This window comes from Suncus etruscus, chromosome 16 (genome assembly GCF_024139225.1).
Source record: "Suncus etruscus isolate mSunEtr1 chromosome 16, mSunEtr1.pri.cur, whole genome shotgun sequence".
NCBI lineage: Eukaryota > Metazoa > Chordata > Mammalia > Eulipotyphla > Soricidae > Suncus > Suncus etruscus.
The window spans coordinates 64,463,419-64,489,485 of NC_064863.1; the positions used below are offsets into that span (position 1 = coordinate 64,463,419).

The 26,067-nt window shown below is 40.7% G+C and overlaps 1 protein-coding gene and 1 non-coding gene across 2 annotated transcripts; both read left to right on the plus strand.

The window, feature by feature from the left end:
• Positions 1-12,128: 12,128 nt before the first annotated feature.
• LOC126033009 (U6 spliceosomal RNA) lies at positions 12,129-12,235 on the plus strand. Its single transcript, XR_007504166.1, has one exon. It is a non-coding gene; the product is annotated as a U6 spliceosomal RNA (small nuclear RNA).
• Positions 12,236-18,520: 6,285 nt separating this feature from the next.
• On the plus strand, positions 18,521-25,269 carry ODAPH (odontogenesis associated phosphoprotein). The gene is made up of 5 exons (XM_049789872.1): positions 18,521-18,584; positions 18,912-18,984; positions 19,394-19,599; positions 19,820-19,943; positions 24,813-25,269. Exons 1-5 carry the CDS (start codon positions 18,521-18,523, stop codon positions 25,267-25,269), a joined length of 924 nt encoding a protein of 307 aa, XP_049645829.1.
• The last annotated feature ends 798 nt before the right edge of the window (positions 25,270-26,067 follow it).

Sequence of the window (26,067 nt, forward strand, 5' to 3'; positions counted from 1 at the left end):
TTGTAGAGCATAGTTTGGTTGCCAGGTCTTCTAGAAGAACAAAAGGTAGAAAATGGAGGGTACCTACACTCACAACAATAAAAAAAGTTCTGGTGATATCAATTGCCCAACTAACAGCATACCTGGAGTTTCAGTCAAATTAGTGTCTCTGCAGAGAACCATAGAGGAGTGGGGAAACAGGACCATTGGTCAGGCAGTGATTGTAGATGATATGTGTAAAAGGCATAACTTTGGCCTGCCCTACCTTACCAAGTTTTTGTCAGTTTACAGCTGCATGGCTAATGGTGGTGAGATTGGTAATTGAATATTTAATGCCTGAAATGACTATTATGAACAACTTGGTAAATCATGATGTTATTAAAATCAGGAAAAACAATTACACTAAGATACAAAAATGATAAAATAGGGGCTGGAACAGTGGCGCAAAGGGGTAAGGTAACTGCCTTACCTCTGCTAGCCTACTAAGACAGACCGCAGTTCGATCCCTCAGCATCCCATATGGTCCCCCAAGCCAGGAGTGATTTCTGAGTGCATAGCCAGGAGTGACCCCTGAGCGTCATTGGGTGTGCCCCTCCCCCCAAAAAATACAACAAAATAAAAACAAAGAAAATGATAAAATAATAACATTAAGAATCTACACATATATTTCCCATAAATAGAGAAGTGGGAAATGTGGCAGAGCTGTTGTGATTTTAAGTCTTCAGGAATGAAGGTAAACTCAATATTCCACATTAGTATGTACATGGACTACAACATCAAACCCAGAGATTTCAGTTCATTAAATGTTGAATTGCTGTTGAACATTCACACCTAAGGCAAGACTTGTCACTCTATTCAGAAGCTCCAGTTGGGGCAGGTAGAGATAAAGAATAAAATATGAACTCATCTTATGTCTAAAGCTGGGGAAATTCCACAATTACTCATTGCCACAATTTGGATTTGTCTGTTGCTATTATCACAAACAGGGTGATGAAGTCACCTTACTGAAATAGGCAAGACATTCACATATCTATGAGCTTCACCTACAAAGGAGTTTGTATAATCACCTGCTTTTTATCCCTCCTCCCCCACCCCTGTTCACCACCTTACAAAACCCCCATTTTCTCACCTTCTCAATCCTGATCTATTATCTCTCCCTGTTCTTTGTTTTGGTTTTGGTTTTGGTTTTTTTTTTTTGGGTGGAGGGGGTCACACCTGATGGTGCTCAGGGTTTACTCCTGGTTCTGCACTCAGAAATTCGCCCCTGGAAGACTGGGGATATGGGGTGCTGGATATCGAACCACTGTCTCCTGGGTTGGCAGCATTCAAGGCAAATGCCCTATCACTGTGCTATCTCTCCAGCTCCTACCCTCAGTTCTTAACTCCTCAGGAATCAAGATCATCCCCCTACCCACTAAGCTGTCACTTGATTCCCAAAGTGAAAGGACACCCTCTCATTCCCCCCCCCCCCATCTCTTGCCCTGGCAAGAAGCTGCAACCACCACTCCTGCTGACTCATTCTATGTGGCCCCTTTTCTTCCCCCTTCCCCTCAATGTGGACTGTTGCTTGCTACCGGATTCACTCCAGAGGGACCCCCCAGCTTGAGGACACTACCTGATCCCTTCCTGCTGCAAATCTTTTCTCAGACTCCACAAGACCACGATGCAGGACGAAAATGTGCCCCGGATTTTATCCCCCATCAGACAATCTCAAAAGACTTAATGGGGATATCTAGATTTTCTTTGTATGCTTATTTCCTTAATAGTTTTAACTTAGTGTTTTTTTATTTCCATATGTAGAGACAGCCCCCTCCATTTTTTTTTTCTTGTTTTGGTTCTGTTTAGTAAGAAATTCTAGCAGAAAATTGGTTGGGATAGGAGCTCAGGTCAAAACCAGGGCACAGAGATTATATAGCTTGTTATTTTTACCCCCAAATGCACCAACAATATAATATGGCATTATTCCTCTTTTGCAAAGGCACACTAAAATGGGGAAATCTTATGTGTAGAAAGAAGTTCTTATCTAATAGGGATAAGAACCCATAAATTTTATAATACAGGGGCACCTTCCACCCTGAACATTTGTCATGGGGATTTGACTTCTTGTTTTTGTTTTTGTTTTTTGTTTTTTGGGGCCACACCCGGCAGTGCTCAGGGGTTACTCCTGGCTGTCTGCTCAGAAATAGCTCCTGGCAGGCACGGGGGACCATATGGGACACAGGGATTCAAACCAACCACCTTTGGTTCTGGATCGGCTGCTTGCAAGGCAAACGCCGCTGTGCTATCTCTCCGGGCCCGGGATTTGACTTTTTATATAATTTATATATTGTACATATTTGTCTAATTTATAATTTCCTATAGGTATACACACATATCTCTAAAATTTTATCTATATATAGCACATAATCTAGCAGTTAGCTTCTTTTCTTGTTGCAAGTCTCGCTTATTTCAGATTTCCCCCTTGCTTCTTTCTTTTGCGGGGGCATAGAAAATCACACCCTGCAGTATTAAAATTATACTCCTGTCTCTGTGCTTGAAGATCACTACTTGTGGAGCTCATGGGAACATATGGAATAGCCAGGGATGGAACTTGGTCAGCTACATACAGGGCAAATGCCATACTCACCATACTGTCTCTCAGCCCCCACCCTTTTGCCTCTTTTTGTTTATTTAATATGCTTTGAAAAAATTAAACCAAGTTGTTTGTCTTGCACTGATGAATATTTTTTTTGGGGGGGGGGGGTTTGGCCACACCTGTTTGATGCTCATAGGTTACTCCTGGCTATGTGCTCAGAAATTGCCCCTGGCTTGGGGGGGCCATATGGGACGCCAGGGGATGGAACTGCGGTCCGTCCTAGGCTAGTGCTTGCAAGGCAGACATCTTACCTCTAGCACCACCTTGCCGGCTAGATGAATATATTTTAAGATTACTTTCCAAGAGCATTATAGAAATAAACTTATCAAAGAACACCTAGCAAAAGGTGCAAGAATGCTGGAATTAAACCTCTGGGCTGTAATTCAATTGGAACTTAAAGGCCACCTTACTGAATCTCCCTGTGCTCAATTTTCTTATCTTTAAATTGTGGGTAACAATAGTGCCTGGTTGATTGGTCATATTGAGAATTCAGTGGGTAAATATATGCATAATAAAACTAATTCTTAGAATATCATACAGACGTTTACAAATGAGGAAACAAGTTCAGTAAGATTGATGGATGCAAGGTACCAATGTCATTTGGTAACAGGGTACCAATCATGCTGAATAATGATTTATCCCACTAATTTAATGACATTTTAACCACTAATAAATGAGAGTTTCACTCCAACCCTGACCACAATGGCACTGCCTTTCTGTGGCTAAATAACCAGTTTGAATTTAAGAAATTTCTGGGGGCTGGAGAAATAGCACAGCGGTGTTTGCCTTGCAAGCAGCCCACCCAGAACCTAAGGTGGTTGGTTTGAATCCCGGCGTCCCATATGGTCTCTCGTGCTTGCCAGGAGCTATTTCTGAACAGATAGCCAGGAGTAACCCAAGTGCCGCCGGATGTGGCCCGAAAACAAAACAAAACAAAACAAAAACATTTCTGTAAGCCTCAAGCTTGTGATCTGCAAAATGGAGCAGGCAGATATATTAAGGTAAAATCCCAGCAGAAAATGTTCCAACAGGCCTTATTAGGGATGCCAGCAAGCCCACTACAAAAAAAAAAAAAAAAAAGCAGCTTTGATTCAAGAAGAACTGCATAACCTATAGTAAAGATGCCTCCCAGAACAGTTGCCCTTGATATTTCTGACAGAACCTGAGCCAAAGCTAGCTCCAGGCCACCAGGAAATAAAACTTTAAGTACTAAACCCTACTACCCATCCAGACTCAGGCTGGGCTCCTCCATTCCTCAGACTCTCTGACACATGTCATTTTGACTCACAAATAGCCACTTCCCTGATTATTCATTGGAGCCAAGTGAGGGGCTGCCTCTCTGGGCCAGCATCAGCAGTCTCTGTAGCAGGAAACCAACTTCATTGGGTCTAGCTGTGAGTCACCTTTGCCTTGCTGGAGTGCTTGCAGCAATATGAGGTCTTCATCCTTGTAGGACTGCAAAAATGGACAAGGTAAAGGGCAAGTGATCCATTTCCAAGCAGAACAAAAGACCTTGGAACTGTGAAAGGCAGTGCCACAGAATAGCTCTAAAAGTTGCATATGGACGGCTAGACTCTTTGTCTCAGCACTGCTGCTCTCTACTACTGGTGCTGGGTTGTTTGTTTATTTTTTATCCTCTGGAGCTGTTTGTTTTCATTTCTATCTGTAGAAGAGGATGGTTTATATTATCTCAGCTAAAATAGGTTGGGCCAGAGAAAGAGATTACAACAAGTAGGAGGCATGCCCTGCACACAGCTGACCTGGTTTCATTCCCTGGCATACTATATGGTTCCCTGAACATTGTCAGGGAATCATTTTCAGGGTTTCTAAGCACCTAACCAGAAGGTGTGGCCAAAAAAAACTTAATTATCCACTTATTTATGGAGCTTAAAAAGTGTAAAATCTACACAGTACACAAACAGGCTGAACTTGTATTCTCTTAATGGTACCAGAAGAAAAATAGGCAAGATCCCAGGGATTGCTTAGTTGTGAAATGTCTGAGAGAACCCACTTCATCTGTGAAATTTCATCCCTCATCACTGTCATTTGGACCCCCAGCATCCCACGTACTTCAAACTCCAGTCCATTGCAACTCATATGTAACTCCTGTAGCAACTACAGTAACAGAAAGAGGAAATAAAAATATGAAAGGGAAAGTAAGGGAGACCTCCTAATACTAACTAGCTCTGCAGATCCTCAACTTTAACACACTGACAAATATAATCCAGAACCACTTTGCTTTCTTGATATGGGAAATATAAAAATAGAGTCCTTTATCAGAATCCTGATGATCCTTCAACCAAATGATAAAGTTATGATTAATAGATTTTAAAGTATATAAGTAATAAGATTTGTTTCATCAAAATCACTGTATTTAAGGAGCCGGAGCAGTGGCGCACTTGCCTTGCATTCACTAACCTAGGACAGACCGCAATTTAATCCCCCAGTATCCCATATGATCCCCCAAGTTAGGAGTGATTTCTTAGCTCATAGCCAGGAGTTACTCCTGAGCATCACTGGGTGTGTCCCAGAAGGGGATAAAGGGCTTGCCTTGCACTGAGCCAACACTGACTCCATTCCTAGTACCACATATGGTCCTCTGAGCCCCACAAGGAATGCAGAGCCAGAAGCAATTCCTAAGCACTATTGAGTATGCTCCCCACTTCAAAGAACTACTGCCTTTGAAATAATTTCTCAAAAATACTTTTTTTAAAAAATAAATACTTCATTTTTTTCAGATAAAAATGTTTTTTTGCAAATGGATATGAATCAATACTTTTACTGATTTTATGTGTTGTTGAACAAATGGTTTCATTCTATTTATAATGTACTAATAAACAAGATGTGTCCAAACAGGACTGGAGAGATAGTTCTGTGGGTAGAGCATTTACTTTGCAATTGGCAGGCCCAGGTTCAATCCCCAGAATTCCATATAATCTCCTAAACCTGCACAGAGTGAATCCTGAACTCAGGAAGAACCCCTGGAAACTATAGGTGTGGCACAAAATCCATTTAAAAAAAAGATATCACCAAACTAATTCTACATAATATTAGTAAGAAATAACTACCAAGAATTTGATGATTATTCATAACATGAATGGGTATGGAAAGTGTTATAGTGAGCAAAATGAGGAAGAGCGAGGTGGGTAGCGATAAAATCATCATACTTACTTGTGAAATATAAAAAAAAAACTATATGGGAATAATGCCCCAAAACAATGAAGATGAGGGCCAAGAGACTGGTCCATGGTAGAAAGCTTACCACAAATATGGAGATGTGCAGTTAGAACAAAGAAGGAACAAGTATAACAACAATAATTGGAAATGATTACTGTGGACAAGAACTGAATACTAAAAGGAGATAAAGTGATAAGCATGATGCCCTTTCAGTAATAATATTGCAAACTACAGTGTCTAAAAGAAACAAAAAAGAAGAAATAGAGAAAAGAAAAATATTTGCTATAGAGACAGGATGGAAGAGGGCAGAGGGAAGGATAGAAAGAAAACTAGGGGGTCCGGAGAGATAGCACAGCGGCGTTTGCCTTGCAAGCAGCCAATCCAGGACCAAAGGTGGTTGGTTCAAATCCCGGTGTCCCCTATGGTCCCCCGTGCCTGCCAAGAGCTATTTCTGAGCAGACAGCCAGGAGTAACCCCTGAGCACCGGCGGGTGTGACCCAAAAACCAAAAAAAATAAAAATAAAAATAAAAAAGAAAGAAAACTAGGGACATTGGTAGTGGGAAATGTGCACTGGTGAAGGGATGAGTGTTCTACATTGCATGACCGTAACTCAACCATGAACAACTTTCTGTTTCTCACATGATTCAATTAAAAATTCATTAAATATAATCTTATGATTATTTTGTATCATAAAGATTTAAAAACAGACCATACTACAGCAGGTTTGGCACTATCCTTGCACACAACCAACCCAGATTTGACCTCTAGCATGCATATAGTCCCCTAAACCCTGCCAGGAGTGATCCCTGAGAATAGAGATAGGAGTAAGCCTGGAGCACAGCTGGGCATAAGCCCCTCTCAAATAAAAAGACTGGAAACAACCAGTGTTTGGGATGTTATGAAACTAGAAACCCTCATCTACTTTTGGTGGGAATGTTGTCTAGTTCAGTGTCTATGGAAAACAGTATGAAGAGTTCCAAAAAGTAAGATGAGAGCTTTGTTAGAATCTAGAGATTCCACTTCTTGACATCTATTCCTAAAACACAAAAACTAGTTTAGGAAGATCTGCATACATATGTTCGTTGTCACACTGAGTACAATTTCCAGGATAAGAAAACAACCCAAATATCCAATAACAGGCCACCATCACTGGGAACCAACCTGTCCAGAAGAGCCCACAGAAGGCATGGCAACAGAAGGCAGAGCCCACAAAGAGCCCAGCCACTATGTTACATGGCTGGGCATATCTCCTAGTCAATACACCCCAGCACAACACATAGGGAAAAAAAACACACTACAAGCATGACAATGGGGAAACAACACAGGCCTCCACCATGCATAGAGAATGAAGATGGCAGCTCTGATGACCTGAAAAATGCTGACCACTATTTAGCCTCTCAGATAAGGACTTGAGAAAAGAAATATAGGGGATCCTCATAGAAATCAAAGAAAGCATGGAATGAACTGAACAAACCACAAATAAGAATCAAGAGAATATGAAAATAGAAATGAGAAAACTCCAAACAGGACTGAAAAACTTGGTAGGCAAAATATAAAACTCATTGGAAAATCTCTCCAACAAAGTAACAGTGGCTGAGAACAGAATCAGTGAGCTTGAAGATGAAATGCATAGCAACTACAAACAATAGAAGAGATTGGAAAAAAGCCTTAAAGCAAATGATCAGACAATGGAAAAAAATCCTCAAAAAATGTGAACAGACAAAAATAGAAGTCTGTAATAAACTAAACAGAAGCAACACAAGAATCACTGGAGTCCCAGAGACCCAGGAAGAAAATAACATTAGAATCAATAGTCAGGGCCGGAGCAGTGGCACAGGCTGTAAGAAGTCTGCCTTGCACACGCTAGCCTAGGAAGGACCACGGTTCGATTCCCCCGGCATCCCATCTGGTCCCCCAAGTCAGGAGTGATTTCTAAGCGCAGAGCCAGGAGTAACCCCTGAGCGTCAAATGGATGTGGCTCAAAAACCAAAAAAAAAAGAATATATATATATATATATATATATATATATATATATATATATATATATATATATATATATATATGTCAATAGTCAAGAACATCATTGGAAGAAACTTCCAAAGCTAAAGACTGCATGCAACCAAATCCTGCATGCCTGAAGAGTACCAGCTAAAAGAGAACTGAAGAAAAGCATCCTAAAACACACACTATTCACAATGACAAATCCCACAAATAGGTATAGAATACTGAAAGCAACAAGATCAAGCAAAGAAATTACTTTCAAAGGAACATCTGTAAGATTTATAGCAGACCTATCACAGGAAACCCTCAAGACCCAAAAACAGTGATGAGATATAGTGACAAAGCTCAATGAAATAAATGCTTCACTAGAATACTTCACCCAGCCAGACTCAAAATCAGGTTTGAAGGAAGCATACATAATTTTGTGGATAAACAACAACTCAATCTACAAAGACTCAGAAACAGCCTTAAAAGACAAACTTAAAGGGCTGGAGAGATAGCATGGAGGTAAGGTGTTTGCCTTTCATGCAGAAGGTCATTGGTTCAAATCCTGGCATCCCATATGGTCCTCTGAGCCTGCCAGGAGCAATTTCTGAATGTGGAGCCAGGAGTAACACCTGAGCACTGCTGGGTGTGACCCCCCCAAAAAAAAAGGGCAATCCAAAAGATCAATGAAAGCAAAAGTTGGTTCTTTGGGGGTAAAAAATCAACATCAATAAACCACTAACAAAACTCACCAAGAAAGGGAGAGAGTAAAACTTAATATGCCAGACCAGGGGCCAGAGAGATAGCACAGCGGTAAGGCGTTTGCCTTACATGGAGAAGGACAGTGGTTTGAATCCCAGCATCCCATATGATCCCCCGAGCCTACCGGGGGTAATTTCTGAGTGTGGAGCCAGGAGTAATGCCTGAGCGCTGCCGGGTGTGACCCAAAAAAACAAAAATAAATAAATAAAATCAAATAAACCAGACCAATGAAAGGGGAGAGATCATTACAGATAATACACAGATGCAAAGGGTAATCAGAGATTACTTAAGAAATTTATGCCACAAAGCAAGAGAACCTGGAAGAAACAGATAAATGTTTGTATTCTCATAATTTTCAAAGGTTGAGCCAGGATGATCTAGCAAGCCTAAACAGACCCATCACTACTGAAGAAACTAAATAGTGTTCCCCAAAACAAAAGCCTAACTTCAGATGGATTCACTAATGAATTCTTTCAATCCTTTCAAGAGGAACTACTGCCAATCCTTTTCAGGCTTTTCCAGGAAACTGAATAAACAGAAATACTTCCAACAGCAGATAGAAATGCCACATAAAAATGAGAATTACAGATCAATATCCCTGATGAACACAGATGCAAAGATCCTTAACAAAATTCTAGCAGATAGGATTTAATGCCTCATCAAGGTCATACAAGTAGGTTTGAATGAAATGAAGTATGAATGAAACCTACTTGGTTTCATAGAAACCAAGTAGGTTTCATTCAGAGATGCAAGGATGGTTTAACATATGCAAATCAATTGTAATGTACCATATCAACGAAAGGAAAAATAAAAAACACATTATCAATTCAATAGATGCAGAGAAAGCATTTGATAAGGCCCAACACACAGTCACAATGAAAACTCTCAACAAGATCAGAATGGAAAGATATTTTCTCAACATAGTCAAGGCCATTTACCACAAGACCATGGCAAATATTATACTCAATGGAGATAAACTAAAATCTTTTCTTCTAAAATCTGGTACAAGACAAGGTTGCTCCCTCTTGCCACTCCTATTTAACATAGTACTGGAAGTATGTGTCATAGCAATTAGGCAAGAAAATGATATCAAGGGCATCCAGATTGGATAGGAAGAAGTCAAACTCTCACTATTTGCAGATGGCATGACACTATTTAGAAAACCCTAAAGACTCTACCAAAAAGTTTCTAGAAACAATAGATTCATAGAGCAAAATGGCAGGCTACAAAATAAACACACAAAAATGAATGGCCTTTTATGCAAAAATAATGATAGATCAGAAATGGACATTATAAAAACAAAGTGCCACAGAAACTCAAATACCTTGAAGTCAACTTAACTAAAGAGGTAAAGGACCTATACAAAGAAATCTACAAATCTCTGCTTCAGGAAATAAAAGAGGACACAAGGAAATGGATTCACATACCCTGTTCATGATTTGGAATGATTAACATCTATTAAAATGGCAATACTTCCCAAAGCATTGTACAGATTTAAAACAATTCCTTTGAAATTCTTCAAAGAAATGGATCAAACACTGCTGAAATTCATTTGGAACAATAAAGACCCACAAATAGCTAAAGCAACCCTTAGTAAAACTAATATGGGAGGCATCACTTTCCCAATCTTTAACTTGTACTACAAAGCAGTAGTCATTAAAGCAGCATGGTACTGGAATAAAGACAGATCTTCAGATCAGTGGAATAGACTTGAGTATTTAGAGAATGTGCCCCAGACATACAATTAAGCAATCTTTGATAAAGGAACAAGGAAAGCCTCTTCAACAAGTGGTGCTGGGACAATTGGTCAGCCACATGCAAAAAAGTGAACAAGGACCTTTATCTAACACCATGCACAGATGTCAAATCAAAATGAATTAAAGATCTTGATGTCACATTCTTAGTTGGTGGAGCAATCTGTCTGGTTAATTCCGATAACGAACGAGACTCTGGCATGCTAACTAGTTAAACGATCCCCGAGCGGTCAGCATCCCCCAACTTCTTAGAGGGACAAGTGGCATTTAGCCACCCGAGATTGAGCAACAACAGGTCTGTGATGCCCTTAGATGTCCGGAGCTACTCGCTATACTGACTGGTTCGGTGTGTGCCTACCCTATCCCAGCAGGAGTAGGTAACCTTTGAACTTCATTCGTGATGGGGATCGGGGATTGCAATTATTCCCCATGAACAAGGAATTCCCATAAGTCCGGGTCATAAGCTTGCGTTGATTAAGTCCCTGCCCTTCATACACACCAAACGTTGCTACTATCAATTGGATGGTTTAGTGAGGCCCTCGGATCAGCCCTGCCAGGGTCGGTCCCTGGCCCTGGCAGAGCACTGAGTAAACAGTCGAACTTGACTAGAGGAAGTAAAAGTCATAACAAGAAAAAAGAAAAAAAAAGATCTTGATGTCAGACCCAGAAGCATAAGAGAAAGAACACATAAAGTAAAACACTCCATAATATTGAGATTAAAGGCATCTTCAAGGAGGAGACATCACTCTCCAAACAAATGGAAACAAAAATAAACAAAGGGGACTACATTAAACTGAAAAGCTTCTGCACCTCAAGTGACTAAGACACAAAAGCCTCCTACAAAATGTGAAAAAATGTGAATAGCCATCAGATAAGGGGCTAAAATCTAAGGTATTGACAGAAATTAACACGAAAAATATATCTAATTCTATCAAAAAATGGGGATAGAAATGAACAGACATTTCCTCAAAAAAGAAATACAGATGGACAAAAGGCACATGAAAAAATGCTGAACATCACTAATCATCAGAGAGATGCAAATCAAAACAACAATGAGGTACCATCTCACTTCACAGAGACTGGCACACATCACAAAGAACAACAATAATCAGTGCTGGCAGGGATGTGGGGAGAAAGGAACTCTCATTCACTGCAGGTGGGAATGCCATATAGTCCAGCCTTTCTGAAAAACCATATGGATATTCCTAAAAAAAAAAAAAAAAAAAAAAAAAAAACTCTTAGAAATTGAACCCATATGATCTAGCTATACCATTACTAAGGATATATCGTAGGAACACAAAAACAATACAAAAGTGCCCTCTGCCCACCTATATTCATTACAACGCTATTTACAATAGCCAGAATCTGAAAATCACCCAGATGCCTGACAACAGATGAGTGGCCAAAGAAACTGTGGTACATATATACAATAGAATACTATGCAGCTGTCAGGAAAAATGATGTCATAAAATTTTCCTATACCTGGTTGAACCTGGAGACTAGTATGCTGAATGAAGTAAGTCAGAGGTAGAGAGACAGACATAGAATGGTGTCACCCATCTGTGGGATTTAAGAAAAATAAAAGACAGTTTGCAATAATACCCAGACACAATAGATATGAGTGAGTGAGAGAAATATAATGCCTGTCTAAAAGACAGGCAGGAGTTGGGAGAAGAGGGAGATGGGTAGCACTGGTGGTGTGAAGGTTGCACTAGTGAAGAGGGGATGTGTACTTTTTTTATGACTGAAACCTAAAACTACAAACCTGAAACTACAAACATGTTTTTATCCATGGTGTTTAAATAAAGATATTATTTAAAAATAATAACTATCGTGCTCGCTTCAGCAGCACATATACTAAAATTGGAATGATACAGAGAAGATTAGCATGACCCCTGCACAAGGATGACACACAAATTCGTAAGCATTCCATAATTTTAAATCAATAAATAAAATAAATATCCACTAACAGATAAAGAAGTTTGTATATATAAAATATATCTATAACATGGTGTATATATACAATGAAATAATATTAACCTGTAAGGAAAAATAAAATCATGCCACTCACTATAACTTGGATGGAACCCAACAATCATGTTTTAGCAAAATAAGTGAGAGGAAGGACTAATGTAGGATGATCACATCTATCTGTGGTATACAGAGAAAGAAACAAGGGAATATGGAGTATTAAATGTTAGTAAACTTTGAAGTTGGGTTGCAATACTGGATTTGCCAAACAACGGAAGGCATATGTGTGCCCACATGTATGTAATGAAGAGTGACCTAGAGTTAACATAAAAACAGTTATTATAGTATCTTGAGCACTTTTATGATAGTTGAAGTACAGTAGCTGTGTACATCAAAACCATAAACACAGAGACAACTGTAATCATGTTACCTAAACTGTAATTATAATTTGTTGATAATTTGATCATTTTAAAATATTTTTGAATTTGGTTGTATGTTATACATTTTAGGACAATTGGGCCCGGAGAGATAGCACAGCGGCGTTTGCCTTGCAAGCAGCCGATCCAGGACCAAAGGTGGTTGGTTCGAATCCCGGTGTCCCATATGGTCCTCTGTGTCTGCCAGGAGCTATTTCTGAGCAGACAGCCAGGAGTAACCCCTGAGCATTGCCGGGTGTGACCCAAAAACCAAAAAAAAAAAAAAAAAAAACATTTTAGGACAATTAACTCGAATAAAAAAATCACACCATTTTTCTTCTATTATTTCTGTTTGTAAGTTCATCAGAAATTTGGCATAGAAAAGAAAGAGAGAACACAAATGTTTTTCAACTAAAAGTTTGGTTACATCACATAATAAATCTATATCTAAAACTAGTGCTGGAGAGATAGTAGAACAGATAAGGTTGCTTGTCTTGCATGTGGCCAACTTGATTCTTTCCCAGGCACCCTGCATAGACCCCTAAGCAACACTAGGAGTGATCTTTGAGCACTGCCTATTACAGGCTCCCCCCCTCCCAAGAAAAATCAAAGAAAAGTGAACAACAGTTAAAGAAATGATGCAGATATAATTAGATAGACAGAGCTCAGTTTTTCCAATGCAGAGGTGAAATCATACTATGTGATATACATATGCTCATTGGTATAGCATTATGGATTATTTTCTATTTTGTAGGCTTTAGTTCTTAATTCTCAAACCCTTTATTGTTATTTCTTATTAATATTCAGTGCTCTGACAGATTAAAAACTGTGAAGGTAGGAAGCCTTTAGCTTTTAGTCTTTTAGCTCTGAGCCCCACGGGAGTGCTACATGGTCAATAGAATATTAAATAATAAGGTGGGGCCCTGGGGCTGGAGCAGTGGCACAAACAAGTGTAAGGCTTCTGCCTAGGATGGACTGTGGCATCTCATATAGTTCCCCAAGCTAGGAGTGATTTCTGAGCATATAGCCATGAGTAACCCCTGAGCATCACTGGGTGTAGCTCAAAAAAAAAAAAAAAAAGGATCCAAGGTTTCCTGCTTCCTTCCAAAACTGCTGATATATCATCCATTAAATAATCCAGTCTGGAATTTTACCTGGATTAGCATCAAGCCAGAAGAATTTACCATTTTGTAGTCAGTAAGTGAATTCTTTTTCTTCCGGGTTCTGTTTTCACATCCAGCCCTTTGAAGCCTATTAAATTCTTTCTTTGGTGCTCAAAGTGGAGTAATTGAATAATGGTAAGAATAATATCCTAAGAGAACCCATTAAGAATTCGTGTTATCATGGGGCCGGAGAGATAGCGCAGCGGTGTTTGCCTTGCAAGCAGCCGATCCAGGACCAAAGGTGGTTGGTTCGAATCCCGGTGTCCCATGTGGTCCCCCGTGCCTGCCAGGAGCTATTTCTGAGCAGACAGCCAGGAGTAACCCCTGAGCACCGCTTGGTGTGGCCCAAAAACCAAAAAAAAAAAAAAAAAAAAAAAAAGAATTGGTGTTATCAGTGTCTAAAAGAAAAAAAAGGAGAGACAGACAGAGATTGAGGAAGAGAGACAGGGAGAGAGAGGAAGAGGCAAGCAGAGAGACATCAAGAGAAGAAAAATGTCTGCCACAGAAGTAGGCAAGGGAGAGGGCAGGGAAAGGGCAGGAGGGAAACTGGGGACATTGGTGGTAGTAAATGTGCACCAATGAAGGATTGTTGTACATGGTATGATTGAAACTCAATCATGAGAAGCCTTCGCCAGCATGGAAAATAGCAAGGCTCCATGTTGAAGGTCTTTTAACCAAGCTTAAGGGTCGGGCTGCAGGATTCGGACTGCCCCCAACAGTCTTCCCTCTCCTTCCTCCCAGACTCCAGGGCTATCCCTGGGCACTCACCTAGGAGACTAGCGAGGTGGATGCCAGGGAGGAGTTGAAAGGCTTTCCCCATCCCCACCCTGCACAAGAGGGGCTGGCTTGGGGAAGTCGCCGGCAACTTTCCTTCCCACAAATGTCCATTCTCAAACTGCATGGGGGCATAAAGTATAGATAATTTAATAGGATATCATTGTGTTTAATCTATGTTTACAATATACAGAGGGGCCGGAGAGATAGCATGGAGGTAAGGCGAATGCCTTTCATGCAGAAGGACCGTGATTCAAATCCTGGCATCCCATATGGTCCCCCGTGCCTGCCAGGAGCAATTTCTGAGCATAGAGCCAGGAGTGACTCCTGAGCACTGCCGGGTGTGACCCAAAAAAACAAAACAAAACGAAAAAAAAAAACAAAAGCAAAAATAATATATACAGAATGACAGAATGTCTATGTTGTATACTTTCCTTCACCCCTTGGCTCACCACCCTTACAAGCTCATTTCTAGTTTTTTTACTCCCTAACCCCACCACCTATTACCCCACATTTAACTCTTTTTATCTTTAGTTCTTGGCTCCTAAGGTAGCTGATCATTACCTTCACTCAAGCCAGCTGTCAACCAGCTCCCAAAGTTAATAAAATAGACTTTCAGTCTGAGAAGAAACCAATATTCTGTTCCTATTAATCTACTCTCAGCAGCCTCCTATCCTTCACCTTCCTTCATTCTGTATCTGTGCTTGCTACCATAGTGGGTTTCTGAGATGTCCCCACTCAAAGACATACATACTAAAATTAGACCCATTAGTTCACAAATAATGGGGCCCAAGGTGGGATGGAAGGAATGTCAGACTGTGGACATGGATCTAGGGGTTGAGGAGGTCATGGACACTTTAGTGGCAGAAGTGATAATATCTTTATACATCAATACCAGTAACTTGAAAATCACATTTTTATAACCCCTGTCACCCAATATTTAATTTCAAATTTTTTAATGAAGGAGAAGACCAAAGAAAAGCATAGTCAGCCTGCTTGCATGCTTGATGAGAGGTTTACAAAAGCCCAGGGCCTGAATCTGTTGGACGAGGTCTTCACACCACTGTGTTTGGCTTTTTAATGTAAGTTAGCAACACAGAAGGCAACAGTGTGCTGTATTTCCTGTGCAAAATTTTTATCATCTTGTTAAGGGCTAAGAGAAGGCATTCATTTGGGGAGATTATAAGGAATGGAAGGTTAGCCACTTGCGAAAAAGGGAACTTAGAAAAAAAAAAAGAGAGAACTTAGACCCCCAGCTAACATCATGTACCAAGGTAAAATCCAAATGGATTAAAGACCTTGATATCATATCTGAAACCATAAGGTATATAGAACAACATGTAGGTAAAATACTCCATGACATTGAGACTAAAGGCATCTTTAAAGAAGGAAACAGCACTCTCCAAACAAGTGGAAGCAGAGATAAACAGATGGGACTATATTAAGCTGAGAAGTTTCTGCACCTCAAAGAAAATAGTGCCCAGGATACAAGAGCCACCCACTGAGTGGGAGAAACTATTCACCCAATATCTATCAGATAAGGGACTAATATCCAAAATATACAAGGCACTGATGGAACTTTACAAGAAAAAAAAAAACATCTAATTCCATCAACAAATGGGGAGAGGAAATGAACAGACACCTTGTCAAAAAAGAAATACAAATGGCCAAAAGGCACATGAAAAGATGCTCCACATACCTAATCATCAGGGAGATGCAAATCAAAACAAATATGAGGTACCAACTCATGCCACTGAGATTGGCACACATCACAAAGAATGAGAACAAGCAGTGTTGTCGGGGATGTAGAGAGAAAGGAATTCTTTTTCTCTGCTGGTGGGAATGCCATCTAGTCCAACCTTTATGAAAAACAATATGGAGATTCCTCCAAAAACTGAAAATTGAGCTCCCATACGATCCAGCTATACTACTCACTCCTAGGGATATACCCTAGGAACACAAAAGTACAATACAAAAATCCCTTCCTCGCACCTATATTCATTGCAGCACTATTTACATTAGCCAGACTCTGGAAACAACCAAGATGCCCTTCAACAGATGAATGACTAAAGAAACTGAGGTACATATACACAATGGGACATTATGCAGCCATCAGGAGAGATGAAGTCATGAAATTTTTCTATACATGGATGTACATGGACCTATTATGCTGAGTGAAATAAGTCAGCAGGAGAGAGATAAACACAGAATAGTCTCACTCATCTATGGGTTTTAAGAAAAATGAAAGACATTTTTGCAATAATTCTCAGAGACAAATGAGAGGAGGGTTGGAAGGTCCAGCTCACTACATGAAGCTCACCGCAAAGAGTGATGAGTGCTGTTAGAGAAATAACTACACTGAAAATTATCATAACAATGTGAATGAATGAGGGACGTAGAAAGCCTGTCTCGAGTACATGTGGAGATGGGGTGGGGAGGAGGGAGTTTTGGGTCAATGGTGATGGGAATGTTGCACTGATGAAGGGGGTGTTCTTTACATGACTGAAACCCAACTACAATCATATTTGTATCCATGGTATTTAAAAAGAAATATTAAAATAAAAAAATCCGGGCCGGAGAGATAGCATGGAGGTAAGGTGTTTGCCTTTCATGCAGAAGGTCATCCGTTCAAATCCCGGCGTCCCATATGGTCCCCCGTGCCTGCCAGGAGCAATTTCTGAGCATGAAGCCAGGAGTAACCCCTGAGCACTGCCGGGTGTGACCCAAAAACCACAAAAAAAAAAAATAAAAATAAAAATAAAAAAATAAAAAAATCCCCCCAAAAAAGAAAATAGCAATGCTGGCATGTTGGTGTACATTGGCCCTTTTCTCCTAAGATGGCTGCTCCAAGTCCAGGCCACACATCTCACTCAGGGTTTGATTCAGTGTCTATCTACCTCATCTGTTTTTTCTGCATGGAAACTAGGCCTGCCACAGTCATCCCACAAAGATCCTGATTACATATTATTGGCCAGAGCTACACCATTCAAAGAACCATTCAAAGAGTGACCATTAATCAAGTTACAATTGGTTGTTGGAGAATGCAAAGGGAAAGGTGGAAGGATGCTCAGAAAACACCATAGCCCTGCCATCAGCTTCACTGAACAGACTCCACCCAGCATGCCAACCCAGTAAAGCAGACTCCTAGATGTAACATAGAAGGTGCCCCTCACTTAAATTTTTTTTTGAGAATATGTGGTTTATAATACTATTGAAAATGTGTTCTAGGGGGCCGGGCGGTGGCGCTGGAGGTAAGGTGCCTGCCTTACCTGCGCTAGCCTAGGAGACGGACCGCGGTTCGATCCCCCGGCGTCCCATATGGTCCCCCAAGCCAGGAGCGACTTCTGAGCGCATAGCCAGGAGTAACCCCTGAGCGTCACCGGGTGTGGCCCAAAAACCAAAAAAAAAAAAAAAAAAAAGAAAATGTGTTCTAATAGATGTAATTTTAATATCACACTCATCACCAGTTTACCTCCCTCCCTCTTTATGCCCCTTCACCCCAACTCAACAGTGTAGAAAATTTATCCCATAATGTTATTTTTAGACCTTTGTTGTGTATCTTTCTATGTACCCTTTAAGTATCCCATAAAATTTAAAAAAAAAATGATTCTACACTGTGAGGAAAAAAAAAGAAGAAGAAGCAATGAAAGGTCTCTTGAAGGCATGATTGTCCACTATACTGACTCCAGGAGTTGTTGAAGCAGATCTGACCCTGTCATACCCAGAAACTTCTGGTTGATACTGTCTGGAACTTCCTTGCTAACCATCACCACAAGCCCTGATCCCTGTGGTCCGCAATGCAAATGCAAATTACCTGAATCAGGCTGCAAGTGACTCACCCAGGCCTCTTTAAAGCCATGTTAGGTTCCTGGTGGTGAGTGCTGCAAGCAGGGCAGAAGCCATGGCTCATAGGTTCACCGTCTCTTGGCTCCTGGTCTACTGGCTGGTGGGGACTGTCGCGGAAGGTAAGGCTTTGGCTATTATGCTACAAGGAGCTAGAAATTAATTATTAACAAACATATTGCTAAGTTGTATGAAGGAACAAAATTGGACTCTATGATTATCCTTAATATAGACACCTTTATGTTGGCTTGCATTAGTCAAAGAAACTGAATTTTATCATCTGAATTCTAGCACTGTGCTTCACACACCCTTAGTTTCTGACATCCATCTCTTCAGGGGTGGGGACAGTGTTATTTATTATGGTGGGGGTGAAGGCCAAATGTGTTATCACCTAAGGAAAAGTTCTTGGAGCTTCAATCACCATACCATTCTGTGTTATTCTTTTAAAGCTAACGGTTTCCAGCTGAATGACAGCAATATCCACCTCAGTGCCTCCCTCTACTCTCCTACCCCCTCAGCATGGTCATTTGTACATGGTGGGTGTTTAATCTCTCTTTACTTCTTTGATTAGTCACAAGTAGTCAGTCATGTCTTGCTGCCACTGAGGAGAGCATAGATTTCACTCTTTAGGATTATATTAGATTCAACCTCATCATTCATGTATAGTCATACTTTTACAGAGTTTTCTAAAAACACATTTTAAAATTGCTGTCACTCTTCTCATTCTCAGACTTCTTTGACTACTTACTGTGATTAGTGCATCACCCAATGCATTTACTGCATTGTTAGTGATCCAGGCGTCTGTAGCAACTATTCACTTCTCCATATCTTTATCATCTCTGCATTTACCATAGGATCCTTCACACTGTTGGAAATTAGATCATAGAGAGATCTGTATGACCTTTTCTGAGCCCCAAATTGCGACCCCCAGGACCCCTGCCCGCAGGGAACCCCTGCCCACAGGAGATTTGGGGAGTCACGAAGTTATTCGTGAGTCACTGAAGAGGATCCGACCTGAAATGAAAAGAGGGACTGGGAAAATAATGAGACTCAAGGCGAGGATCCGATCAAGAGTCCACTTTAATGAGGGAGAAGCAAGCTTATACACCATGAGCAAAACAAAGAAGGTAGGGGATGGTAATTTTCCACGGGAACATTCTGTTTTTCAAAGTTAAAGTTTACAGAGCTATTGTCTTTTAACCACAAACTATACGTTGTTTTTCAGCTAGGTCCCTTGCAGTTGTTTTTCAGCTAGGTCCCTTGCAACAGAGTTTCAGATCTAGTCTTAACTCAAGCCTATTTACACATATCTTTACTGAAGCATATTGTGGTTTATGCTTAAGCCCTTTTCTGTTAGGTCCAGGGGGGCAGGAAGTGTCTGCAGCTGCAGTGTGCAGCTTGTCACCTAGTGTTTTAACTCAGGCATCAGAGACTCCATTTTGCTCTCTAACTGAAGGGCCTCCAACACCAAATCTTCATCTGTAAAATACGAGCTTCAATAAAATAGCCAAGCATTCAATGTATCTATAAAACTTAAAGTTACTGTGAGCAAATTAATCACAGGATTTATATTTCTACTAGTTTCAATACTGAAAGCATATGAGAATGTTTATAATACTAAAGGTGCCATGAAAAGAAAGTCAAGCATACTTATACATCAAGTAGAGAGTTTGCCTCTCTTAAAAATAGTTCAAAAACTATTCAAAAGCAGTTATTGTCTGCTTAAAACCACAGGCTACACGTAGCTATAAAAACAGCTCTTTTCATCATTGCTTATTTGTTAAGTACCAGTTGTTGCTAAGCTATAAATGCTATTCATGTCTAGACTATAATACACCCATTTAAAATTGATGTCTAAACTCAAGAAGCATTGTGCCTTGATGTCGTGTTATTATTTGGTTTTAAATATAAGTAATCGTTGCAAATTTTACTATAAATATTCAATGATCCTCCACAAAACTATACAGAAAGGAACCCTCAGTATATACTTGATCACTCACCAATTATGCACTGGACTCCACTATAAACCTGGGCCTATTCTAGGTATTGAGAACATAACTGTGGCCAACTGAGTCAATAGACTTGTCTTTATGGGGTCTGTTCTTTCTTTATTCATGTATTTATTGTTTGGGGCCACGCTGTAGTACTCAGGAATCATTCCTGGCAGGCTTTGAGGACCATATGGAGTACCAGTGGTTGAACCCAGACTGGTTGCATGCAAGGCAAGTGCTCTACTTGCTATACTGTCTCTCCAGCCCCTTTGGAGGTCTGTTCTAATACCACCTGTATCCAAGGCCCATTTATTATATTTAAAATCATTAGTAGACAGATTTTATGATATAAAATGTAACTAGATGAGTCCTTGCTGAAAATAAATAAGAAGCAGGTTAGAGATATAACCTTGTTCTATATTACAAGATAAATAATAACAATAGCTAACACTAAATATATTCCATGTGTCCGATATGTTCTGCATACATTTAATTGCAGAAACACAATACATCCACATAACCACAGAGACAATATACTTGTTGCAAGTCAGCCCCTGAAGAGGTTGACTGATAGAGGGATGGAGGATGAGGTCTTTCCCCTCCAGCTCAGAGCATGCGTCTGCCACCCCGTCCAGCGACGGTTCTGAGGTGAAGTGGTGGGTAAACAGCTCAGAGACAGTCAGGCTTGTGGAAATATTAGCTTTATTCGGTGGACAAAATTGTAGTCCAAAGCCTCAGCATCAGTTCCTGCCAAAAGCCTCTCGCCTTCCACAGACCCTTGTTTATCCCCCAGAATCAGGTACCAACCAATGGTGGGATCAGATACCACCCAATGGTGGAAGCAGAATCAGGTACTACCCTAGGGTGGGAGCAGAATGCCAGGTCACACCCTAGTGTAGGGCACAATCACTGATCAGGTTAGGGTCAGTACATAATAATCCCCTAAAATATTTACATACACAACAATACTTATGCAAAGGTAAAGCTCAGGAGGCCTAGGTCTAGACCTAAGCATTAAAAAAAAAACATTATGGTGTTATATCTCTCAAAAATGTTTCTGCTCTACATTTTTTGACCTATTGATAAGATTAAGTTTACACAAGAGTTCTAATTTTTCACACTTATCACTATGTCAGATTACACAAAGAGAAATATAACTTGTTAATGAGTACATTCTCTTTGAGAATTTAAAACATGGTAACTTTTACCATGATTCTGAGATTCTCAGATCTGAGTTTTCTCTTATTTTACCTCCAATATCAACAATGTGTTGGGAATGAGAGTTTATAAGATAGTCATATATATATATATATATATATATATATATATATCATTCATATATATATATATATATATCAGTGGGAAAGGAATATAACCACTGAATAGGAATCATTTGACCAGTTGGTAATATTTTTTTTTATTTAAACACCTTGATTACATACATGATTGTGTTTGGGTTTCAGTCATGTAAAGAACGCCACCCATCACCAGTGCAACATTCCCACCACCAATGTCCCAAGTCTCCCTCCTCCCCACCTAACCCCTGCCTGTACTCTAAACAGGCTCTCCATTTCCCTCATACATTCTCATTATTAGGAAAGTTCAGAATGTAGTTATTTCTCTAACTAAACTCATCACTCTTTGTGGTGAGCTTCCTGAGGTGAGCTGGAACTTCCAGCTCTTTTTTCTTTTGTGTCTGAAAATTATTATTGCAAGAATGTCTTTCATTTTTCTTAAAACCCATAGATGAGTGAGACCATTCTGTGTTTTTCTCTCTCTCTCTGACTTATTTCACTCAGCATAATAGATTCCGTGTACATCCATGTATAGGAAAATTTCATGACTTCATCTCTCCTGACAGCTGCATAATATTCCATTGTGTATATGTACCACAGTTTCTTTAGCCATTCATCTGTTGAAGGGCATCTTGGTTGTTTCCAGAGTCTTGCTATGGTAAATAGTGCTGCAATGAATATGGGTGTAAGGAAGGGGTTTTTGTACTGTATTTTTGTGTTCTTAGGGTATATTCCTAGGAGTGGTATAGCTGGATCATATGGGAGCTCGATTTCAAGTTTTTGGAGGAATTTCCATATATATACAAGGCACTGACAGAACTTTACAAGAAAAAAACATCTAACCCCATCAAAAAATGGGGAGAAGAAATGAACAGACACTTTGACAAAAAAGAAATACAAATGGCCAAAAGACACATGAAAAAGTGCTCCACATCACTAATCATCAGGGAGATGCAAATCAAAACAACGATGAGATACCACCTCACACCACAGAGAATGGCACACATCACAAAGAATGAGAATAAACAGTGTTGGCGGGGATGTGGAGAGAAAGGAACTCTTATCCACTGCTGGTGGGAATGCCGTCTAGTTCAACCTTTATGGAAAACCAGTTGGTAATATGAAAGAGGTTGGAAGCTCTTTGTCAAATAGAGAAGATTTCCCTAAAAGTTGGATAGAAGTAAACTGGGCAAAAAAAGTCAAGAAATCCACTAGGTTTCTGGAAGCAACACTGTCTTTTTTTTTTTTTTTCTTTTTTTAATTTTGCTTTGTGCTTAATTAACTTTTGGAGGGGCTGAGAGGGATGGGCATACACGGCACTGTTCAAAGACTCCTCCCACTCACATTTTTGTGCTGAGGAATGATTTTTGTTCTTTTTTTTTTTTTTTTTTTTTTTTTTTGGTTTTTGGGCCACACCCTGTGATGCTCAGGGGTTACTCCTGGCTATGCGCTCAGAAGTTGCTCCTGGCTTCTTGGGGGACCATATGGGACGCCGGGGGATCGAACCGTGGTCCGTCCTAGGCTAGCGCAGGCACCTTACCTCCAGCGCCACCGCCCGGCCCCATGATTTTTGTTCTTAAAACCAACCTTGTGGGGCCATAGAGATAGCATGGAGGTAAGACGTTTACCTTCCATGCACAAGGTCGGTGGTTCGAATCCCGGCATCCCATATGGTCCCCTGAGCCTGCCAGGAGCGATTTCTGAGCATAGAGCCAGGAGTGACCCCTGAGCACTGCCAGATGTGACCCAAAAACCAAAACAAGCAAACAAAAGAAGCCAACCTTGTAAAGGTCTAAAACCAGTAACAACATTGACCAGAATAGTTTCATGGAGTGAAGAAGTCAGGATCCAATTCAAATGTATTAATTTGTGTGGGAGAGTTCAGTCTTCAGTACTGCAAAAGTAAATTCATAATTAGGTGTGAGAAAAATGGAGCTACTAAATGTGTGATTTCTGTTTGAAATGAGAGTAGTAGAAACCAAAGAAATCATGACAGATTACTAAAATATTTTCCCTATAATTTGAAACTAGGTATTCTATTTAGAGAAGTAGAAACAGTGGGTTGGAAAGATAGTACAGGGGTGAAGGCATTTGCCTTGCACAAGCATACCTTCAATCTGTGGCACTGCGATCTCTGAGCACATACCACATCATCAGGTGTGGCCCCAAAACTTAAAAATTTAAAGAGAAATACACACTAATTTATATGACTATTGTCCTATTGGACTCATAAATCACTTTCAGGTTTAGTCTATAGTAAATAAAGCAACTATTACATCTATTACATTCTTCTGAAATAAAATTCAATTAAATGGCCTGGAGAGATAGCATGAAGAGATAGTTCTTATCTTGTACAGCTGTACCCTATTTGATCTTCAGTACCAAATATGATCCCCAAGAGCCACCCAGGAATGATCACAGAGCCAGGAATAAACCCTGAAGGGCTGGGGCAATACACAGCAGGCAGGGAGTTTACCTCGCAAGCAGCAGACCCAGGTTCAATCCTAGATCCCATAGCATCCCCCCAGGGAACTGCCAGGGTCATTCCTGAGTGTAGAGCCAGGACTGACCACTAATCATTATCAGAGTGTGGCCCCCGAACAAAAGTAAACAAAGGAATAACCCCTGAGCACTGCCAGGTGTGGCCCTCAAAAGAAAAATAAATTTAAAAAAACTCAACCAAAAAAAAAAAAAGTGTAAAAAGGGCCCGGAGAGATAGCACAGCGGTGTTTGCCTTGCAAGCAGCCGATCCAGGACCTAAGGTGGTTGGTTCGAATGACCATGTCCCATATGGTCCCCCGTGCCTGCCAGGAGCTATTTCTGAGCAGACAGCCAGGAGTAACCCCTGAGCAACTCCGGGTGTGGCCCAAAAACAAAACAAAACAAAACAAAAAAAAAAAAAACTCAACCAGAGAAGGTTGTGCATTTCAGGTGATATGAAGATTCTTAAACTATTTTTTTTTTCCAACACATGTTTTTCCATCTCTCAGATAATTTCTCCTGGGTCATTAGGTATGTTCCTTGTTTCATGGGGCTGAATCTTCTTTTCAATATTCCTTCTCAGAATTCTTTTTCTTCCAGCCTTTCTCCCCTGTGAAGCAGCTTCTTCTGCCTCTGTTTCGGATACATATCCTGACCTACTGTTTTCTCCCACAGGACGGGGAGACAGTCCACCTGGAGTGGACCCGACAGACTGCCAGATCTTCACCCTCACTCCTCCACCAATCACAAGACACCCAGTGACAAGGTCCCCACCCTTTATCTGGACACCCAAGTGTCCCATTCATCGTCTTCCACCACGAAGGCCAGGCATCTACATTCCATATCCAAACAGTCCTCCAAGGTGCAAGCACCGTTTTCAACTCCGTCCAATTTGGAGACCACTAAATCGCTTTTCAAATTATAGATATGTCCGCACAAGACAGCTCCAGAAAGGAAGTTCATCTGAGAGCAGAGAGAAAATAAAAACCCCAAACAGGCTGAAGCAAAGGAAAAGAATGCTTCAGAAAAGACTAAAATAAAGTCAAACTAAACAATGCTCAAACTAAAACTACTGGATCTGAGATTAAAATTTTTTTTGTTTGGGGAGTCAGAGTGATGGCACAGCAGGGAGGGTGTTTGCCTCTGGCCAACCTAGGTTTGATCCTGCCATCCCACTTGGTTCTCCAGGCCTGCAGGTATAACTTCTGTGCCCAGAGCCAGGAGAAAATCCCGAGTGCTGCTGGCTGTGGCCCCCCAAAAAAATTTTTGTTGTTGTTTTAGAGGTGGGAGAGATAGCACTGTGGTTAGGGCAATTGACTTGCATGCAGCCCAAACACATTCCTTTTCTGGCATTCTATATGGTTCCTTGAGCACTACTAGGAGCAATTCCTGAGCCTAGAACCAGGAATCAACCCTAAGCATTGCTGACGGTGGCCCAAAAGACATGAGAGAGAGAGAGAGAGAGAGAGAGAGAGAGAGAGAGAGAGAGAGAGAGAGAGAGAGAGAGAGAGAGAGAGAGAGAGAGAGAGAGAGAGAGGTTCTTGATAGGAGGCTGCAACCATAGTATAGTGGACAGGGCACTTGCCTTGGAAATTGCTGGCTGTGGGGGCCGGAGAGATAGCCTGGGGGTAAGGCGGTTGCCTTTCATGCAGAAGGTAGGTGGTTCGAATCCCGGCATCCCACATGGAACCCCGAACCTGCCAGGAGTGATTTCTGAGCATAGAGCCAGTAGTAACCCCTGAGCGCTGCCGGGTGTGACCCAAACACCAAACAAAAAAGAATTGCTGCTGACTGGCTGAGGCCCAACCCATTCCTTAATAATTTTTGTTTTGGCTGGG

What these genes read in the sequence shown, in the direction of transcription:
- ODAPH (XM_049789872.1), top strand. Translation starts at nt 18,521, where the DNA reads ATGGCTCATAGGTTCACCGTCTCTTGGCTCCTGGTCTACTGGCTGGTG. An exon ending in TCTCCTACCCCCTCAGCATG is followed by an intron (nt 18,985 to 19,393) that starts GTCATTTGTACA and finishes TGCGACCCCCAG; the next exon opens with GACCCCTGCCCGCAGGGAAC. An exon ending in CCAACACCAAATCTTCATCT is followed by an intron (nt 19,944 to 24,812) that starts GTAAAATACGAG and finishes ATTCCTTCTCAG; the next exon opens with AATTCTTTTTCTTCCAGCCT.